This window comes from Pinus tabuliformis, chromosome J (genome assembly GCF_031772625.1).
Source record: "Pinus tabuliformis cultivar Carrire ecotype Pingquan chromosome J, CPIR1, whole genome shotgun sequence".
Lineage (NCBI taxonomy): Eukaryota > Viridiplantae > Streptophyta > Pinopsida > Pinales > Pinaceae > Pinus > Pinus tabuliformis.
The window spans coordinates 489,589,105-489,611,466 of NC_142295.1; the positions used below are offsets into that span (position 1 = coordinate 489,589,105).

At 34.6% G+C, this 22,362-nt stretch overlaps 1 protein-coding gene and 1 pseudogene across 1 annotated transcript; one reads left to right on the top strand and one right to left on the bottom strand.

Moving 5' to 3' along the window:
* Positions 1–4,459: 4,459 nt before the first annotated feature.
* Positions 4,460–5,071, bottom strand: LOC149227927 (pyruvate dehydrogenase E1 component subunit alpha, mitochondrial pseudogene; annotated as a pseudogene).
* A 1,336-nt stretch (positions 5,072–6,407) lies between these two features.
* Positions 6,408–6,965, top strand: LOC149227928 (disease resistance protein RPS5-like). The gene has a single exon (XM_089380623.1). It carries the CDS (start codon positions 6,408–6,410, stop codon positions 6,963–6,965), a length of 558 nt encoding a protein of 185 aa, XP_089236749.1.
* The last annotated feature ends 15,397 nt before the right edge of the window (positions 6,966–22,362 follow it).

The window sequence follows — 22,362 nt, forward strand, 5'->3', positions numbered from 1 at the left end:
TGGATGTTGAATGATTCATTTGAAATGAATGTTGAAATAGAGTAGAAATTATAAAAGTGAACAACTGCCATGTCTAAACATTCTCATAGTAATCGGTGAACAAATAGGAACACCATTCTATTAATAGTGAACAAATATGATCACCAAAGTTCTCTTTCAATTTAGATGAAATTAGTTGTCAAATAACATCCTTATCAACAATTGAAGAGAAATTAGAGGATTCTAGGTTCCATGTTAGATATTCCCAAATATGTTGATTTGAACAGATTAATTGAGGTTGATTGCATTGTAGATATCTTGTTGAGAAGACTAGTTTCAATTTTGGAATTCCCAAATTCTAATTGAATTTTGATTGATAGGAATTTGAATCTTGAAGATTGCTTTCCATCATTAATATTCCTCTCTATCACATGCAATGTGATAAGATTATTGTAGGGATCCAAGCTTGACCTTTTGGATTCTTTTGCTCCTTTATGGTTCATCATTGTTATCTAGTGGATTTGTTGATTGATCACTAACCATTTTGACTTGATTAATTAATGTGATATTTTTTTAACCACTAACCATTTTGATTTCATCAATGCACTCCCCCATTTAGTGCAAGAATTACCTTTCTTTTTGACTCATGTTTTAATTTAAAAGACATATAGAATTGGGCCCAATCATGCCTGAAATATTCATTTGGAAAAACAATTTGAAATCCTTCAAAGAGAATTACCTTTCTCTTTGACTCATGTTTCATTTTTTTTTGTGTAAGATATGTCTTGCTTCGTAGAATGAACATGTTTTGATGACTCAGTGAACTTGAAAATCAAGTTTGAAAATTAAGCACAATATCCATAATGAAGCATTCAGGAAAAATACATCTACCATCCATAGGAATAAACTATCCTTCAACTCCTTTATTCTGACAAGATAATTCTAAAAAGAAAAGTAAAAACATTTGATTTTAAAAACATTTCACTTTTCATGCCCACAATTCATATTTTGAAAAAAAATAAAAAATGTATCTAATCAATACCCACTCAAAATCTCTTTGTGCTTCAATGAAATCTATTGCAAATAATTTTATTCTAAGATGACATGGTTATTTATATGCAAATTCTCCTTCTTGCACTCCAATGAAATTTGTTGTGAACAATTTTATTTTATGAAAGCATGAATGTTTATATCTAAAGTCTCCCTTATCATTCAACAATTTTATTATATAAAAACATAAATGTGTATATCCAAATTTGTATTTCAGCCCCCACATATATATATAAAATGTGTATTTATATCCAAATTTATGCTTCAATAAAATACATATTATTGGTTTATATTTCCTTATTCAACAATTTTATTATATAAAAATATAAATTTTATATGCAAATTTATATATAAATATATAAAAAGAATGTTAACTTATACAAAATTACAATACTCTATTTTACAGAACCTTATCTTTTAATTTTCTCTAACATATTTTTTAATATTAAAATATATATATTTTTCTTTTATGGAAAACTTGACAATCAACTTACATTTTCTTTTATAAAAAACCTTGATAATCAGCTCAAAATTACCCTAACTTGACCATCAACTGAAAATTACTTATTGGGTAGTTGGAACTTTCAATGGGATGGAAAGTGAACTAAAGCTTTTATATATGTTTATATATTTCTTTGGCTCAATCAGTTGCCACGCTAAAAACTCTAACCTAATGCCATAGCCTACGTATAGATTAATAACTCTCAAGTATAGGAGAATTTCAATTTTAATTCATTGAAGGTGAGTAAATAATAAGTATAACATATAAAATTATTAAGAATCATTCAAAGGTGAGTAAATATAAACATAAAATTTAATATAAATACGAAGAATCGTGTAAATTGTTAATCAATTGGATTTATAAATAAAGAATAATTAAAAGTAATTGGAAATATTTAATTAAGAAATTAAAATTATATAGAATAACATAATTAGATTGGTGATTTTTATGAATAGGCATTTGATATTTAATGCTTGTTTGTTTGAATTATTACAAATATGTTGATAAAGGTTATATATTTTTGATAGGAATATGAAATATTCATAATTGTATTTTTTTTCTTTCTATTGTTTTTTTAGATCTTTTTATGTAATGATTTAATGGTTCTAGTTAAATGATTTGTCAAACTACATTATAATAGAAGAGTTGAAGTTTGTGGCTTGTTCAATATTTTTTGAACATTTGATGCCTTGTTATATTGATATAATCATAACTGCAAGGTCATCTCCTAAAATTGAAGGTGGAACAATAACCTCTTTTATTATATGTTTTTGGAAAAAGTATCTACATTTACCCTAGTTACAAGTACATTTTCTATATTTGAAGGTGACACGGTCTTTGTGGAGCTTATCTATCCGTGCTTTATTGTAAATCTCCTTATGCTTTTCTTACTCCGACATCCTCTTTCTACCTACACCACAGAGCCGCAAGAGTCGAAGCATAAGATGCCAATGCAAAAAGCAACACGCAAAGCATAAGATGTCAAGAAGATTCTGGATGTTGTGGTTGAAAGGTGGGGACTCCTAATACAAGGGTTAGGTGGGGAGGTTTAGTCTCCACAGGTTTAGTGATTCAATTAGATTGGGTGGGGAGGTTTAGTCTCCACAAATTTAGTGATCCAATCAAATTAGGTGGAAAGGTTTAATCTTCACAACTTTAGGCAAAACTATGTATGCTTGACTGCTCGTTAACTTGAAAAAAAGTATAAGATGCTTGACAACTGCTCAAGGTGAAAAAAATCATAAAAAATCATAGGATTCTTGATAGTTTCTCAAGGTGAAAAAAAACATCTTGAAAAAAAAAACTTCAGTTTCTACATCCACATGCATACAAGTTAGTTTCAAATTTCTTCTTCTTAATTTGCAGAAATTTTTGTTTGCATAACTTAAAATTTGAGCATGCACACTATATTGTATATTCACATCAAATAAGGTTACATATAAATACATTTAGTGTTGTCTCAAGATAGGTAAACTAATCTTGGACACACAATCACCTGGTTGAGAGAATATCTCAACTACACACCAATCTAGGAACATCTAGATATAACAACCCTAAGGAATAGGAACAGACTCCTCTAGATAGAAAGAATCACAACTGAGACAAGTAGGAATTACAATTTCCAAGTCACCCCCTTAATGACTACTTGTCTCGATCTCAATCTGCAAAGTCTAGTTGTGGTCAAACATAACAAAAGAATATGTTGACGTCCATAGAAAGCAACAACCATCCACCAGAATGCATGGGTGCCAACCGCTACAACTGCCAGTCTACTAGGATTCCCTTCGTATACATGGTTGTGCCAACCATTATAACTGCATACATGTACCTGTATCTATAGATCCCCCTCCATCATCATCATCATCATGGGTTTTATCAGAATACCCATAACCATGCTCTAGATTTTATCAGATTACCTTCAACCATGCTAATAAGGGCTCTCAGCTACCAAGGCTCAACTCAGCCACCAAGGCTCAACATAGCCACGAAGGCTCAACTCTACCACCAAGGCACTCAATTCAACCACGAAGGCTCAACACAACCACAAAGGCCAACTGTGCCACCAAGGCACTCAATTCAGTCACCAAGACTCACCACAGACCCAACTTAACCAGGCTCAGGGTTTTCTTAGCTCACCCTCAACCATGCCAAGGGTTTTGTTGGCTGACCCTAAACCATGCCTAGAGGAATCCCTGTCCACTTCACTCTCACACGTGATTTATGGCTTACCACAAACCAACAATGCACAATGGTTTTCGTCTTACCAAAAACCTGCAATTACAAAGTGGTTTTAATACTACCACAAACTTTATGGGGGCACATATGCCTTATCAAACTTACATTACACACTCAAATTCTTGGAGTTACCAGGTACATACATTATAAAGACCACTACAAAACATCATAGACTTGCTTACTTGTTAGGATGTGTGACTCATAATACAACATGCTAGTGAGTCTATCCCACAAACTCACACTAACTCACACAAACTTTTACTTAGATGTCCATCATCCTTTGATGTTGCTCCAACCTGTATTCTCTAATGTCATTTTCGTTGATTTTTCTATCATTGTCATACAAATAAACTTGTCTATTGTTGAAATGGCCAATTCCAACATAGACTTATGACAATAGTTCGCCAGACTAATGTCTCTTCAATAACTATGGCATGATAAATTAACAATTCATAAAACAATATTCAATTCAAATTAATCATTTTTTTTTTTTTCACTTGGAGCATATTTTCCACCGAGATGAAACGAGCTTGGAAGCTACAGAAGTGGTAACCCCAACACACCTCCCTTTTGATTAGTAAGATCGCCTGATTTGACTAAAACCCATGGTGTCTGCGTATTCCTATTCTTTTTCTATACTTGTTCAAGAGTTTCAACAATTTTGTGGATTTTTCCCTTGCTCTCTCGCTACAGTCAATCTGAACTAAGACCAGCAACTTTTTCAAGGCGCAAGCCGCAGCCAAGGGGGACCTGGGAGCCCACTATTCCGTGCCCTCCATAGAATACATTCTCCTTCTTGTAGAAATGCATGGATCCTCCTTTTCCATGAGAGAACCCATCCTTTCTGCCCATCAGCTCTGCAAAAACCTCAAACAGAGTCCCTCCACAACCATAAAGGAGGCAATGGTCTTTGTAGGTCGTGATAATGCAATATTTCCTCGTGATGGAGGCCTCCATACCCATGGAGATGACCTCCTTCCCATCGTAAAGATGACAGAAACCCCTTATCAGCTTTGATTTGTAGAGGGAATCCGTCTTGATATCCATCTGCCTCATCATGAACATGTCCATGTAGAATTTCATGAGCTCTGCAGGGTTGGTTTCCATGATGCGGGAAGGGGGATTGAATTGGTGGGTTGTGAATGTAAGATTGGTTTCTATGGAGATGGTTGTTTTGTCGCTGTGTGATTCAGTCGATACAGATCTTGCACAGGCCACCCTCAATGCATTCCATGATGGTTGTTTTTCCATCCTTGTAGTTGTGCGCAGGAGCTTGGAGAGGGTTGGGGCCATGGCTCTCCCCATATCTATCTCTCCACTTCATATGACTCCCTCCCTGTACAAAACAATAGCCCAATACCTATGTTTTACTCTCTTAAAAAAGCTTAACAACAACCAAGAATGGTCGAGCCTTGTCAAGCCTGTTGGGCTTTTTCACCCTCACTATAACAGGAAGCTGACGATATTCCCAGCATCTCACTCGGTGTAAGAACCTCATTACATCCCACTGATTCTTTTTCCATAACTCCTCAACATACTTATACACCCTCATATCCACAACAACTCTTCCCACATTGAAACAACCCAGAATGATTTTGCACTACATTCCAATTGCCGAACAACATATCCGCTTTCACAACCAGTCAACTTCTTCAACAGGTGGGTTGACAACCCTTCCAAATTCACAACAGCACAGTCACTTAATTTGATGGACAAATATAAAGGAAAAATGCCCAATACAAATACATATACTCTTGTTTCCCTCGGCCAAGGAGGGGCCAAGCCCCCAGGCCCATAAGGGCTCCGATACCAACTTAGAATTTGAGAATGCACACTATATTGTATATTCACATCAAATAAGGTTACATATAAATACATTTAGTGTTGTCTCTAGATAGATAAACTAATCTTGGACACATAATCACCTCGTTGAGAGAATATCTCAACTACACACCAATCTAGGAACATCTAGATATAAAAACCCTAAGGGATAGGAACAGACTCTTCTAGATAGAAAGAATCACAACTGAGACGAGTAGGAATCACAATTTCCAAGTATTCATTACGTTTTGTTTTTTCTCTATTGTGCTTTTGTTTGAAGTTGCAAAATCCATGGAGGCCATTTTGACGGGAGCAACAACCAACACAGTCAAAAATGTTGTTAGCTTGTTTTTGCTCCACTCTATCAACAAATAAAAGATGTAATTCATTTGTATCAAAATACTCAGCTTCTGGAAGCTCAGTTAAGTCGTATGAAGACCCTTTTGTATGATATCACCAATCGATTTCAAGGCGATCAGAGATGTCCACCCGACATCGTCAAAAATTGGTTGCAGAGGCTCCGCCATTCTCTTAATGATGCCAAATGTGTCGTGGATCACGCCCAACCATAGAAATGATGTCTACAATGTTTCCTCTACAAACCAACACTCTCAACATAAGTTAGAGAATGGAATACAAATTTTGATCGACTCTTTATCGATCTTGAAAGGGATTTTTCAATACTTGGCAACATTGATAGGACTGTTTCTTGTGCATCAGATCGAGCTTTGTGGGACCGGGGATCAAAGCTGACCAAATGTGACTGCAGATATGGATGGAAAATGAAGATCATCAATTTCACAGAATTGGTGTTTTCGACATGGAAGGCATTGGCAACACATCTCTCCTCAAAACAATCTTCAACGCCTACAAGAAAGGTAATTTGTTCGAAGCCAGAATTTGGGCAATTGTTTCTCAAAATTATAGCATTTCAGGTTTGCAGGCTGATATTGCAAAGCAAGTCAATTTAGATCTTGGGAGAAACTCTAATGTTGAGTTAGCAAATATGGATCTCTATGCATGTCTGAGGGAAAATAAATGTATTCTCATATTAGATGATTTGTGGAGGGAAATTCAACTGGAAGAAGAATTGGGCACCCATGTGGATAATGATAAAGATAGCAGAGTCCTAATATCTACATGCCAGTTTGATATGCTTAGAAGAATGGGGGCAGATGACTTCTCCATAGAAATACAACCACTATTCAGGGATGAAGGGTGGAAATTGTTCTGCAAGGGAGCTTTCAAAACCGACAGTGCTTCGACAAAAGATATAGAGAATGTGGCCACACAAATTGGGGAAGAGTGTAATGGTCTGTTGTTGGCCATAAATGTTGTAGCGACAACCATGAGGGGTAAAACTAGTGTAAATGACTAGCATCTTCCTTTCAGTCAGATCAAAAATATGGATCCTAGTTTTCTAGGATACAATGACATTGATGAAGGTCTCTATCAGCCTATAAAATGGAGTTATGATCGTTTGCCTGGTTCCAATTTCAAGAATTTCTTTTTATATTGTGTTACCTTTCCCGAAGATTGGTGGTTCAATGTAGACTCCTTAGTGGAAATGTGGATAGGGGAGGGGCTAGTCAATAGTAGAGAGACCAACTATTTAATGGACTTGGGACTCAGGTATGCAGATTTATTAGTAGAACATTGCTTGTTTTAGAGTGTTTATAATGACTATGGGCATAGGAAGATACAGGTTCATGATGTTGTCCATGACTTGGAAATGAATATTGTGAAGAAGGAAGAGAAATGCCTCTTCAAGACACGTAATTTAATTAACCATTATTTCATTTTATATGTAATTTAATTTTACTTTCTATGTATAGGATTATTTAATAACCATGATGCAAGAGATTATTGGTTGCTCAAAAAATTATAAACTAACTTAGATTCATTTTAATTTCAGATTACAACGATTAAATTTTAAGATGAATATCAGCTAGTTGTAGACATAAGCATAATATTGTTGGATAGTTGGCATTGTCTAGATGGCCAGTGGTCTAGTGAAAATATTTGCAAGTGTGTTGGAATTAATGTCAACAATCATGTTGGGAAGATGTGTTGCGCAGTTGGCATTACCTAACTATTGGCAGGAGTGTTGGCATTGATGTCAACTAAACTAAATTAGATGCTTGTGGCAACAGGTGTTGGCAGTGATGGCCCAGAAGGAATCTCATGTAGCTGTAAGGTTCATGTAGAGAATCATCATAGTAGCAGTCTTACTAAAGAAGCCATAAAATGATCACCTTGGTGTTTGTGAGTTCAGCTGCCCAGAGAGTCAAGGAGAAGAGATTTTGTAGCAATTTTGTTGGTAGAATATGGATTCGAAGCCTACATTTGACCCTCTCTATTGGAAAATTATCTGAAATAAGCTTTCCAACGATATGCGTAAGTTCAAAAATGGATTCCTGGATCAAAAGATATGGTTTGTTGAAGTTCAGTGTTGTGATGCCTTGAGGAGGATGAAATATCGGAATATCGGAGGTCATCATATCGACACTTAGGATATCGGAGTATCGGCATATCGAAGATTAGAATATTAGAGGTCCAGCATATTGATGCACCGGAATATCGGTGCATTGGCATATCAGAGAAAAAGATGTCGGAGGTCAGCATATCAGCACATTGATATATCAGAGAACAAGATGTCGGAGGTCAACATATCGAAACATTGACATATTGGGATTAGAATTTCAGAGGTTGGCATATCAATAGTACATCGAAGCAGGTTGTATCGGAGGTTGGAGGATATTGGAACCCCGAAGATTGATGTATCAGAACATCGACATATTGGGGATCGGAATATCAGTACTTGTTAAAGTGAGGAACCTTTAAAAGTTACGATATTCGATAAGTGTTGATAAGCCTTTATAAGCACCGAGGAATGCCAAAAGAAGATTAACAAATGATTTCGGTGCAAAACCAAAGGTTGATGGAGCCTCTTCTCTCTCCTCTAGCAGGACACATGGTAGCATATGATTAGCCCTGATAAGCCAGGTGGCATCTGACGTGAGCATGATGTGGTAGTATGACAGTACAAATGGCAGCATATGGTTGGCTCCGATAAACTACAATGGAATATGATGTCAGTATGATGTGGCAGTCCAGCAGGACACATGACAGCATATGATTGGCTCTGATAAGCTGCAGTGGCAGTTGGCGTCAGCATCACGTGGCAGGTATATTGAACCTTATTGGGTAGGCTAATGGGATAGAGCTGGGTGACACGTGTCACCACTATGGAGTTGCCATGTGGAGTGATGACATATTGGAGGTCAACATATCGAAGGATGAAGACATCAAAACTCTAGAACAATTGGAATTTGGAAAAGTTCTAATAAAGAGGGCTTTCGGTATTAGGTTGACACCTGGTCGTGAGAGTTCAAAGGACCAAGGGCGCAGAGTAGTTAACAAAGGGAGAATGGCCCCCAACAAGAGTTTGAAGGCTTAACACCTTAATTCTAAGCGGAAACTCACAACTCTCGGTCCTATGATGATAAATGTGGTGAGCCTTAAGCAAAAGGAGCTAAGGTTCAATCGGAACTTCACAAAAGTTACGATTCAAAGGGGGCTCCAATATCGCATTAAGCCGATGGACACTGGCCAGGTCATATGAGGCAGTAAATGCTCTGGGAGCTAAAGCTATCAAAATTGAGGAGTATCATAACATTGCACCATTTTGGAGTAACAATGTGGAATTTATTAAGGAGTTTAGACTTCTGTGATCCATAACATTGTTTAGATAATCTTCGGCAAAATCACATAACCAATCTTTTGTCGACGCGTTTCGAACCAACCAGCGTGGTTCATCGTCAGGACAAGTTGAAGAACCAATCCGACTTAGCGTGATTAAATAGAGTGTGTAGAGACTCCAACAGCTATAATGTTAACGACTAATTTTGACCGAATGATCTTGGTCAAACCACTAAATTAGTTAATTAATAATTCTTGAAAAAGCTAAAAATGTTCAATAAAGGAATTCAAATGGTAATTTAAACTAAATAGGTATATTATTGTTATTATCCAATTATTAAGAGAATACCTATTTTAATTATGATGGTCATTATATCTCATAATATATATTAATTAATCTATATTTAATTATTAAAATACAAGTATTTATCTATATTTAATTATGATGGTCATTATATCTCATAATATATATTAATTAATCTATATTTAATTATTATAAAATATAAGTAAAGGTAATCACTCATTATTATTCTTAGAATTTAGTTACACTAGGTAAATGTGTAATAATTAATCTATATTTAATTATTATAAAATACAAGTATTAATCTATATTTAATTCTGATGGTCATTATATCTCATAATAAATATTAATTAATCTATATTCAATTATTATAAAATACAAGTAAAGGTAATCAATCATTATTCGTTTTAGAATCTAGTTATATTAGGTAATAGTGTAATTATTATTTAATGGTCTTAGGTAAGTTAGATCTTCACTATTTTGATCTTATAATATATCATATTTAAGACAGTTCAAAGAGTTAAAGGAGTATGGGTTGGCAGCTGTGAGGTTGAATGTAGGAGCAGAGGATTTGTTCTCAAGAGTAATGACGACTATCAAAGATTGTTGGGTCAAGGTAGCAAGGACCACGATCTTAAGGGAGGAGTGTTGGGCCTACCTTGAGGTGAGACAATCCATCTCTATGCTCCTATGCACATCTTAGTGAGTTAAGTGAATGAATGGATCAACTACCAAAGAACAAATGTAGATTGGCGGAGTTGGGTCATGGAGTCAGATGGATCAATAGAAAAATCTGAGACAAGGCAACGAGGATAATGGTACATAGTGAAGCCATGACAAAGTACAACTAAGTTGTGTGAAACTATGAATAAGCATGGAAGAGCCTCAGTGATAGGAGATTTGTTCACAGAGAGGACGATGCCTCATTGGAGTGTATAGGTGGACTGAGAATTAATTCTCAATATGGAGAAACTGTCAAGTGGCCATAATCATGTTTAATGCATTAGCAGAGACCAAGTCAGATGCAATAGTAGAATGGAAAATCTATGCTGAAATACACTCGTGTAGTGTGAATAAAAGACGGGAGCGGCAACATCAATTAGTGGGAAGCAGAGGAACAAAACCCATGACCTCAGATGAGCAATATGGGGGAAGCAACATTGTTGCTAGAGAGATAAGTGGAAAAGCACCATGTCTGTGCTGCTATGTAAGGTTAAGAAAGCTAGTTTTGCAGAGAAAGGTTGAGAGTGCCTATGCAGAGGTAAGAGACCTCAAGAGCCACGCTGTTGTGTGAGAAAGGCCGAAGATTGCGAGATGATGAGGGGGGGAGAGAGAGAGGGATATATATATATATATATATATATATATATATATATATATATATATATATATATATATATTATTTCATCATTTTTCATTATTCAAGTTACTAACAGTCTCTCTCATCTCAACAAACTGAGGTAACTAAGAAAAGTTAAAGTTAAATTGACCAAATTAATATTAGACATATTTAGCATATTTAAAATGATCAAAATAATTATATGTTCAACAAATTTTGTATCACTGCACACTACTGAAACCAACCTAGATCCATCTTAACCATGGATCTATCAAGTGCCAAGAGGGATCAAATCTCTCGAGGTGCAAGCCTTTCCTCAAGTTTTGCACTAAAAAAAGAGGTTTGCACCTCGAGAGATTTGATCCCTCTCGGCGCTTGATAGATCCGAGATTAAGATGTATCTAGACTCGTTACTTTACAAAGTTGATATTCACAATAATCATTCAACCTCAAAACAATTTCTTCTAAAAATATCGACAAAACACAAACAAAAACCATTCCCTTTTAAAACTAATTTTCAAAAACATTATTACTTATATTCAATTCAATATGCATTAAACAAGTTAATTTAAACCTAAATCTAATTAAATTGAACCATACTTAGAAAAAAAAATTAATATTAAAAGTTTTTTTTGGCAATAAATAAATAATTAAATAAAAAACCTTTACTTTACCGAAGGATGAAAAAAAACATATGTATTTTTTATTAAATGTTAATTAAAAAATAATATTGAAAAAAAATGAAAGAGAGAGATTTGAACGATTTATAAAAGAAAATAATAAAATATTTGGCATATTCTTCAAATGATTTTTCATTTTTGATTTAAAGTTTTGTGGTGGGTTGTGTCTTCACTCATCGTATCCAATCGTTAGATGCCAGCGCCAAAGAAAAATGCAAAGCACAAGACGTGACACCACAGAGCTGCGAGACTCGAAGCATAAGATGCCAACTCAAAAGGTGCGAGACTGGAAGCATAAGATGCCAACGCAAAAGCAACACGCAAAGCATAAGATGGCAAGAAAAGTCTTGGCTGCTGTGGTGCAACGGTTGGGACTTGCACTGCAACAGCCTCTTAGCTAAGGACTCTCTACAAATTTAATGATCCAATCAGATTTAATAGAAATTTCTAATCTCATTATGTAACGAGGTTTAGTCTCCACAAATTTAATAGAGATTTAGACAAAGCGGCGTATGATTTGATGTAAAAAATCAGAAGATGTTGTTTGATTAAAAAATCAGAAGATGCTGTTTGATTAAAAAAATCAGAAGATGCTGTTTGACAGCACCTCAAGGTGGAAAAAGCATCTTGAAAAAAATACCACAGTTTCTCCTAATTTTCTCTCAGTTCCTGCATACAAGTTAGTACCGCAGTTTATTCTATTTTCCTCTCTGTTCCTACATACAAGTTAGTTGCAAACTTTTGTCTGCATATTCATTCTGTGCTCTGCACACGATCAACAACTTTTTTCATTGCAATGGGTATAATGGGAAGTTGGTTAGATATGAGGGAATTGACATTGGTATTCGATGCGGAAGACCATGATGTGCCGGAGGATCTCCCCCAAGACATGCAGAGCATGAAGAAGCTACAGCTTTTTACCATGGCAATTACTATGGCAGAAGTCTACCCAATTGTATTGCCTAGTTTCCACAATTGGAGAAGTTATATTTGGATAGAAGTTTTCAACTCAGGGATCTTCCTCCCTTGGAGAGGTTGCCAAATTTAAGGTCATTGTTATTATACAAGTGCACTAACTTGAAGGCGCTGGGAATAGGGCCATGGGGAAGTGTTAGAAAGTATGGGAAGTTTATCATCAGATATTGTGTGGAATGAACAATCTCTGCCTAAACTTCAGGTGTTGACCATAAAAGATTGCTCGTCATTGAAGGGATTGCCTCGAGGGATAGACAAGCTACCAGATTTGGAAACCATAAAAATTCAACAAAATTGGTGGGAAAAGAATGATGTTGAAATTTTCTTAAAAGAAAAATTACATCATTCAATTGTATTCATGGAATAGAATAGTGTAAATGTTGAAACAAAAAAATTAATCATATTTGTCTTTCCCATTTATGTGATGTATTTTATAAGAAAAAGTATTATTCTTTTAACAAATAAATTATCAATAATACTGATTTTATTATTTTTAATTTATATTATTTTTTTTTGCACAGGTTCTATTTAAGTTTATTAAAATGGTAATTTATATTATTTTTTTTGCACAAATTCTATTTAAGTTTATTAAAATGGTAATTAAAATGGTAAAAAAATAAATATTAAGTTGAATATTTTAAAAATCAAAAATTAATTTTGAAATTTTAGAAATTTCAATTATTATTTTTTAATTAATTCATTTGGAAAAAATTAAATTTATTAACTTTAAAATTGAATTATAAGAAAAAAAATTTATTTAAAAAACAAAATAAAAAATAAAAAATTAGTAATACACAAACCATTAATAAATAATACTCAAACTTAATTGACGGTTTGTGTCATTAATTTTCCGGGGAGGAGTTGTGAGAGTAGTCCTCCTCTAGTGACGTCATTAACAGGATAGAGCGCCATGCCTACTGACTTGGTCTAAATTAGTTAACCTCAATTGGTTTCAAAATTCATTATTTTACAAATATAAATTAGTTAACCTCCGCTGGTTAGAATTCATTATTTTACAAATATTTGTATAACAACAGCGGAATACCGTTTCTACTTTGACGTTTGAGGCATTGCAGACAAACTTTGACAGAGAATATTGAACAGATTGGTTTTTAAAATTCAGGGCAAAAGTGATTTATTGGTTTTTCACCTAAATTTATTGAGCAGATATACATGAATTTTATGAATTAAAAGTTTAAAGTAGTTATTTGATATTTTTATTTTTAATTAAAATAATAAGATTTTTATTTTATTGGATATTTTTATTTTTAATTAAAATAATAAAATTTTTATTCTATTTAAAAAACAAATAAGTTGACACAATTAATATTATGATAATTTAATTATTTTATAAAATTAAATATATCTAATCTCATTTAATTTTTTAAATGTTAAAGGGTTTGTGAAATATATATCAACTAAAATTTCAAATATAAAGTTGGTTTCATATCAATTTTTACATGTAAATTTTATAATTTCAATTTCTTATTATAAGTGATTTCAAGTGTTTAATGAAAATGAAATGATAAAAGTAGATGTTGGTTTGAAAATATATTTATTGGTTATATTCTTTAAAAATAATTAATAAAAATAAATAAAAGAAAAACCAAAAGAATCTTTTGTTTCCTTAGTTGTGTTAAATATTTTGAATTAAACATATTGAAAATCAATTTGGAATTCAGATTTAACTTTGTACAAAAATTTTATTTGTTTTTCACTTTTTTGTTTTTCATTTTTCATTTAAATATGATTGAAATATAATATTTTATAATAAAATATGGTTTACGGAAACCAATGAATTATATATTAATGGATGAAATTTAGGTTTTGATTTAAAATGAGAAATTACTTTATTTGTCTATGTACAAATTACATTGCCTCAAGTTTTCTTAATAATTAGGATTTTGAAATTTTTGAAAAAAAATAAAAACCTAGGGATATCTATAAATAAAATTAATTTCACATTTGTCTTTTATAAACAATAAAGATTCAAATCAATGACTAGATTCATGTGTAAGCACTAGACTACAAGAAACTTTTAGTAAAGGACATAAAGAAAGAAACATATAGAATGATGAAGCAACTTACTTAATGAAAGAAACATATAAAATGATGAAGCAACTTGAAGAAAGAAACATATAGAATAATGAAGCAACTTGACATTTAAAACATGTTTAACTAATGATAAAAATTTAAATCCAATTATTTCAAAGTTAGAATGTGACATGATTCCCATAGCCTCATATATATATTCAAACTTGGCACTATAAAGATATGTGATTTGGTTAAACTTTATTTAACTTTAATAATGAGTGTCTAAAAATGTTGTTGTATTTTCGTCATCTATTCCACTTCACACCATTCTTTGAATATATAATAGATATTGTTAAAGATGTTGCAAAATCAATGTTCCAAGAACAATTTAACATGCATTATATATATACTTATGTAAAAACTTTAAGATGAAAATAGATCTAAATTTATTAAATAAGATCTCAAGAATATATATATATATATATATATATATATATATATATTTGCTATCACATATAATCATACATGTGTCATATTATATTACCCTTCACTAGCATTAAAATATCATATTGTGATACATTACAATGTCATAAGATAAATAAATTAATTATAAATAGTAAAAGTTAATTAATTCTAAAAAGAAATGTAAATTATAAAATATGTACTTTGTAAGAACCATAAAAAAGACATGAGATGCTCCGCCCAACAATGAGCATAGTTTAAGAAATTATTTAATAACCATGATGTAAGAGATTATTGGTTACTCAAAAAATTATAAACTAACTTAGATTCATTTTAGCTTTGGATTACAATGATTAAATTTTAAGATGGATATCAGCTAGTTGCAAACATAAGCATAATATTGTTGGACAATTGCCATTGTCTAGATGGCCAATGGCCAAGTGAAAATATCTGCAAGTGTGTTGCCATTAATGTCAATAGTCATGCCGAGAAGATGTGTTGGGTAGTTGGCATTGCCTAACTGTTGGAAGGAGTGTTGAGATTGATGTCAACTAGACTAGCATAAATTCTTGTCGCAACAGATGCTGGCAGTGATGGCCCAGGAGGAATCTCATAGAACAAGATGTCAGAGGTCAGCATATCAGTGCAACGACATATCAGAGAACAAGATGTTAGAGGTCAGTGTATCGACATATCATGGATCGAAATGCCAGAGGTCAGCATATTGGTCATATTGGAATATTGGACGTTCGGTACATCGAAGCAAGCTGTATAGGAGGTTGGAGGATATCGGAACCCCGGAGACCTCAAAATTCCCCTAATGATGACACTGATGACATGGATTGCATGATGACATGACAATGCCAAGCCATTCTTTGTTTCTGCTTGTTTTGTTTCTTCTTGAGAATGATCTGTTTTCTACCTCCATGTGGCTTAGAGATGAGGAGTCTTTAGTGTTATTAGGTCTTGGGATGTGGTTGCAAAATGATGTCCCTTTGTTTTCTCCTGATTGATCAACTTGTATCTTCAAATACAGAGGTGTCTTCTAGAATGATTTCCTTCTCCATCTCCCTCTTCATCATCCTGTCATATCATGATAGAGTACTTGCATATGCAATTCACTCATGACAACACAACATCAGTCCAATAAAACCCCTAGTCTAAGATGTTGCATGATGATCCACTGGCTAAGCTGGTACTGGATGGAAGGCTGAGGGGGACGCTCAGTGACTGTGCAATTACGTAGCTCATGGAGTCAAGGGTCAAGTTTGAGCCTTAAGACTGTGCAATTTGTAGTTCAGGCTATGTTAGGCTTAGGATTGTGTAGTTGGGGAGTTTAGAGAGCTAGGCTGAGGGCTTAAGCATTGAGTTTTCCCACTGCTCAGTGCTAGAAGGACAGGGAGGCCTAGTGATTGTGAAATTAAGTATTTTAGGACCTTAAGGTTGAGGCTTGAGGACCGAGACTATGGAATGTGCAGTTCATCCCTAACTGGAGGGAAGGATTGCGTAGTTTTTGAGCTTAGGGGCTGGGTTTGAGCACTGAGATTGCGCAGTGCACAGTTTTGAGAGGCAAAAACTATGCATTGCATAGTGCCAAGAGGCAAGGCTATTGCTTCATGGATGAGATTGCGCAATGCAAAGTCCAGGTTAGTGTTTGGTCAATTTAGTGTATTCTAAATTGCTATTTAAAATGTCAATCCGGGATTTGTAGACTGACGAAGTGAAGTGTACTATATGTACTAGATAACCATTTCCTTAGTCTTTTGTTGTTTTTGAGTTTTCTAGTTTGTTTTTGGATTTATCTTTTCCTAATGTGTGATGGCGAAAATGAAAGTTAAGTGTGGATGGTGATGGTGATTTCTACAGTGATTTCCCCAAACTTAAAAGTGATCAAAGAGAAAGCTTTAAAACAACTGTAATGAAATCAATTCTTAAGAGGAAGTAAATGTATCAAACAGTGAACTAATGACAATGGCCCAGTATCCTTGCTGCTGAATGAAAAGAAAGTAAAAACTGAACTTAAAGCAACTCAAATTAAAAGCAAAGCAGCTAATTCACACTACTTCAACTCTTCAGATCCTTTACCCTTCAACTCAATCTACCTTGTGGGAAGCAATCATGAACAAGTCAAGTAATATGATATCTAAATGGCAAGAAATTAAATTGCATAAAAGAAACTAATCACACTACTTCAACTCTTCAGATCCTTTACCCTTCAGCTCAATCTACCTTATGGGAAGCAATCATGAATAAGTCTAAGCAATATGATAACTAAGTGGCAAGAAATTAAACTGCATAAAGGAAACTAATCACACTACTTCAACTCTTCAGATCCTTTACCCTTCAGCTCAATCTACCTTATGGGAAACAATCATGAATAAGTTCAAGCAATATGATAACTAAATCACACTACAATAAGTAATATTCTGATTCCTTACTAATAGAGTCACTAGACTATAGAAAGAAACCATAAACAAATGAGTAGTATGATGTCTAAGTAGCAGAAAAAGAAATAATCAAATCACAACTTGAAAAAGGACAGTGCTGGAATTAAACTTCAGAAAATGGAAATTAGCAGGAAGGACAAGATGATATCATATGTCAATAGTTATCAAAAAGATGAAAATTTGCCCGGGCTGCCTAAGAAAACCTGCAGAAAAACGTTGATCAGCTGACAGCTATAAGAAAACAAAAGTGAAAATATAAATAGCAGTGAATTAAAAACATCAAAACAACATGTTATATACAAGCTAGTAATTATAAAAACAGAAACATAATAAAATCAAATGACAACTATACAGGGCTTTAGTGCGCAGGGGCCCTCTGCCACCTCAGCCAGTCAACGAACAGTCACGAGAACGAGCTCAAGAAAGTAGTCTTCTCATGTATTAAAGCAGCAACAACATATAAAACATAGTACAGTGGGGTGACAATAGAAAACAGTTCAAAAATTACATTCCAAAAAGCTTCTTTACAGCGTTCATCAACGCGTTATTTATAATGAAAAAGTGTTGAACTGACTAACTGAATCCTATGATATTAACTGCGTTGCCAAAGACACGTAGATCTCCTCAACCGAGATCTAGCGTAACTGTCATCATGCCTATTAAATCTTTGGAGTGGTAGCTATTGGATTCAGGTTACGGGGATGATCTCCAGGTGTGCCGATGTCTCCGTGGGCTGATGAGTGGGCCACATAAACTCTCACGTGCTCCAAACAGAGACGTGCCACCGCTAAATACCTTGGTTGGCTTTGCCTTTGACCCTCATTGACCGTGACCTTCTATGGATGATTTGGCAGATTTGAAGGGACACGTTCCATGTACCCATCACCTGTAGCTTGCCCATGTGGCTTGTTTCTTCATAGGACACCTGTAGCATAGATTTTAACAAAATAGCTGCGGAATCCTGTGCTGGCTGCGGAAGCCTGTGCTGGCTACGGAAACTGACAAGTTTCCGCAGCTGCCTGAACAAAAATCTAAACCAAACAACAGTCATAAGCATAGTTAGAAAACCATGTCAGAAGCTCTTTTTAGACTATAATGCAATGATTTAACAGCTTGATGGATGAAGTAAGTGGGAAAAAGAAGGCTGAGAGGGTGTATAGGAAGATGCAGGTGTGAGGCTCAACAGTTAGCTGAAAGAGGCTGAGTGGACCAGTCAAGGATTTTTCCTAATCTGACTAAGTGTCATATCAGTGAAAGAATATGGGCAAAGGCATGACTCTGAACATGATCACACCCTTAGATTATTTGACGACACAACAAGGAACACTCAAACAGCATGAACAACATCCTCTACTCAATGCGACAACTTTGCAATGACTTACGCCAATTGTGACACCAAAGATACACTTTGCAATAGTGCTTGAAACTTTGGAAATGAGTCTGATACACCTTTACATGGTAAGACCAACTCATTTACGCAAATATTTCCCCTTTAAACCACCAAAACTAGCTTTTGTGCAATGTGTGACACTCCACATGATAAAAGATGACACTTTGATTTCCTTGCAAGTGGGACAAAGACACTTCAAGAAAACACATGCAATAACTCTTAATGATTGCGATGACAATAAGTAAAATCAAAGTAGGCTTTGAAAATTTGGGTGTAGGCCAAAATTTTGGAGGGTTTTGTAGCAGCGACAATAGAATTATTGTGAAATGCATGACCTAATAGATGTTATTGCAACTATTGTGAGAGGGATTTAGACCTTCTTGATGATTCTCAGATAAGTTTCAAATCTCTATGTTCATATATGCATTCATGACCTGTAGATTTCATGGTCAACATGTGTTTGACAAAATGTTCTGTCATGGTTAGGCCTTGTTTGGTAAATTTATTGCCTAAGTTTTGTATGGACGGATTTGTCTTTGTGTCATTCATTCTTTTGGAAAGTTTCATCAAGTTCTAGGTAGTGACATGGAGTCTATTCCTGAAAAGGTGGCACATATTTCACGATACCAGGCATGAAACTATGGAATTAAGACTGCAATCACTCCCTTGTAGGATTATGAATGTGACTATAGGCTTTTAGTCACATGGATGTTGGCTTGTGCATGTGAGTGGGATTTTAAATCTGTGAAAAACAAAGTTAGCTCAGGGTCTGGGCACCTAGAAGGGTGGTTTAGCCTTTGGGGTCCTGTAACACCTGAGGGAAGTCAGTAAGGTTTTGGTTCATCAATTCCACTTCCTTAAGGTGATATAAGAGGTTGAAGCATATCATAGTAACTCTTTGTCACATGTTTACTCCAGTGGGTTGGTTAACTTGGGTAAAAGTGGGAGGAGGATGTTACAGGGTGGTATTAGAGCTCCCAGGTTCAACGTTTGGACTGGATGGTTGAAATGTGGTTTGCAAGTCAATTTTCCATGTGATTGTTATGCATGCACTGTTATAGTCATTGTTGCAGTTTGTGGCATCATGATGCTAACGTGTTCCCTGAGATAGAGCAGGAGATGCAAATCAACAAAACAAGGTTGCAACACTAGACTTCGGGGTAAGAGTAGATCCTCATATATGTATTGTATGTTTGGCATGCAGGTATGTTGGTTAATCATTGTTATAAGAATTATGGTTATATAATGTCTGTCATTATATTATTGTTTTGATGATTTGTAAACTGCCATGGATATTCCATTGGACAGTTCGTCATAACAGATCTGATAATAATATATTAAAATTTTGAATTTTTACACTATTAGAATTTTATTAAACTTCTAGATCTATAAATTTAAATGTAATTAGTGCATGCATGCAAAATGAAATTATGAATAAAACTAGAGAACGAAAAAATAAGCTCACACACACACATAAGACACAAGATATACTTTGGGAAACCCTTTCGGAAGAAAACCCAACTAAAAGATGAGGTCGCTTTGCTCCCGTTCTTTGTCTGGAAATATGGTTGTAAGTACAAAGAAGTAATGTTTGTGGCCCGCAGGATGCTACAATGCACAAATCCTCTCTATGTGTTCTACCTCCCATCTCTGATGACTATATTTACTCAACTATGGAACAAAATGCTCTCAAAAGAATGGAATACCTATTTCTCCTAGTGGCCTGTTTATAACACACCTTGATAGCCTACTAGTGGTTAAGGTTTGAAAACATCAAATCTTAACTAGAGCTACATTATAGTCTCTTCTAGAGTATTTTACATCAAAATAACGTAGCTAGACCCATTTCCATGAACAATGGGGGCTGACACGACATCCTCCTGAACTATAGGGGTGAAAACAGGAAGGTCAACTTCTGAGTGGCATAACTTTGCATGCAGACTGTGATTAATGTGCTTCTTGCACCATTGGAAATATCTCTGTGTGTAGAATAACATGAAAAGTTGCATGCTACAATAGCAAATATTTACCCCCAAAAAATGTCATTTAATGCCTCAAAAATCTCCCGAAAGGTTTCTGACCCTGTTTTGCCAAACTATGTCTCGCCAGTAAAAACGGTCCTGTGAGCTAATTCCTCCACTTTTTCCACTCCAAATGCATCAAGATGGATGAAAAAAATACAATGATCCAATCCATATCATGTGGTTACATGTATGATAGATGCTAGTTGATCAGTGTGGTCATATGCACATGCGTCAGATAGCCATGAGGATAGTAATTTGTTCTTATATGCATTGTGGTCATATGCATGATGATTATGGTCATTGCAACTAAGATATTAATGTTATATGTATCGTGCTAATCTAGATTTGCCTGTGTAGATGGTTATGGTTATGATATCCATGTATGAGTTGATATATTTGTGATATTATGTCGTACTAATTCGGATTGACTTGTGTAGATGTGATACCCTCCCCTAAGATACATTGAGGTATGAGTTGATTATGTTGTCTTTTTGGTTTATCTAATATGGTATGTTTATAGATTGTTTGAATGTTTAATTAATTGCATGATATGAGTATGTCTCTATGTTACACCAGACAATCCCTCTTGTGGACAAGAGTAATCTCCCTAGATCCTAAATGGAAACTAGAAACAATCATGACAAATGAACTAGCTCTTTCCCTAAGTTGAACTTCTTCGAATTATAAGCAGTCTAGCTAATGGATAGGCCTCTTACCGGTTTCGCGAAATGCCTGATGAAGATCCCTGGTTGTGACTTGATGCAGCTCTTCAATGCTTGATAACACCTACAAACATAAACTATAAAATGACCAGAATCACATGTGATATAATAATTCAAACAACTTAGTCTAATGATCAAGGAAATTAGGGATTGAACTTGCCTTAATGAACATAATAAACAATTGAAAACTATTCATCATTCATAAAAGACAAAATCAATGGGAGAAAGTGCTCATTTGTACTAATCAAAAGATAAGAGGAGCCTTACAACCTTCGCCTTGATTCCATGAGGTCCCTCCCAAATGCCTTCAATCTCCTCCTTAGATAACAAGCTCTCCAATCTCAAACTAACATCATAAGTTTGTATTCTCTGAATTCTAACCTCCTTCATCCCTCAACCCTCTAGTCCTTTTATAGATCAAAGAGGAGGAAGTTTCAAATCCCTAAGAAGAAGATGAACCTCCTTTAATGAGAGATTAGGTTACCATGAGAAAAGGGATGGAGATGAATCTTATGAGGGTTATAGCTCAAATAGTCATCACCTGGAAGCATTCAGTTGGGAAATATTCGACCAACTATGTTTCTAGAATGTACTTTTTATTTTTACTTTCTAGAATTCACCTGTGCAGATTTATAGTTACATACAGAGTGCAGCTCTACGCTGTTTTTAGTGTCAATTTCAGCGCATGCACGGGAAACG

Bases quoted from the DNA above. Each gene is read 5' to 3' on its own strand.
- LOC149227928 (XM_089380623.1), top strand. From the start codon at position 6,408: ATGGAAGGCATTGGCAACACATCTCTCCTCAAAACAATCTTCAACGCC.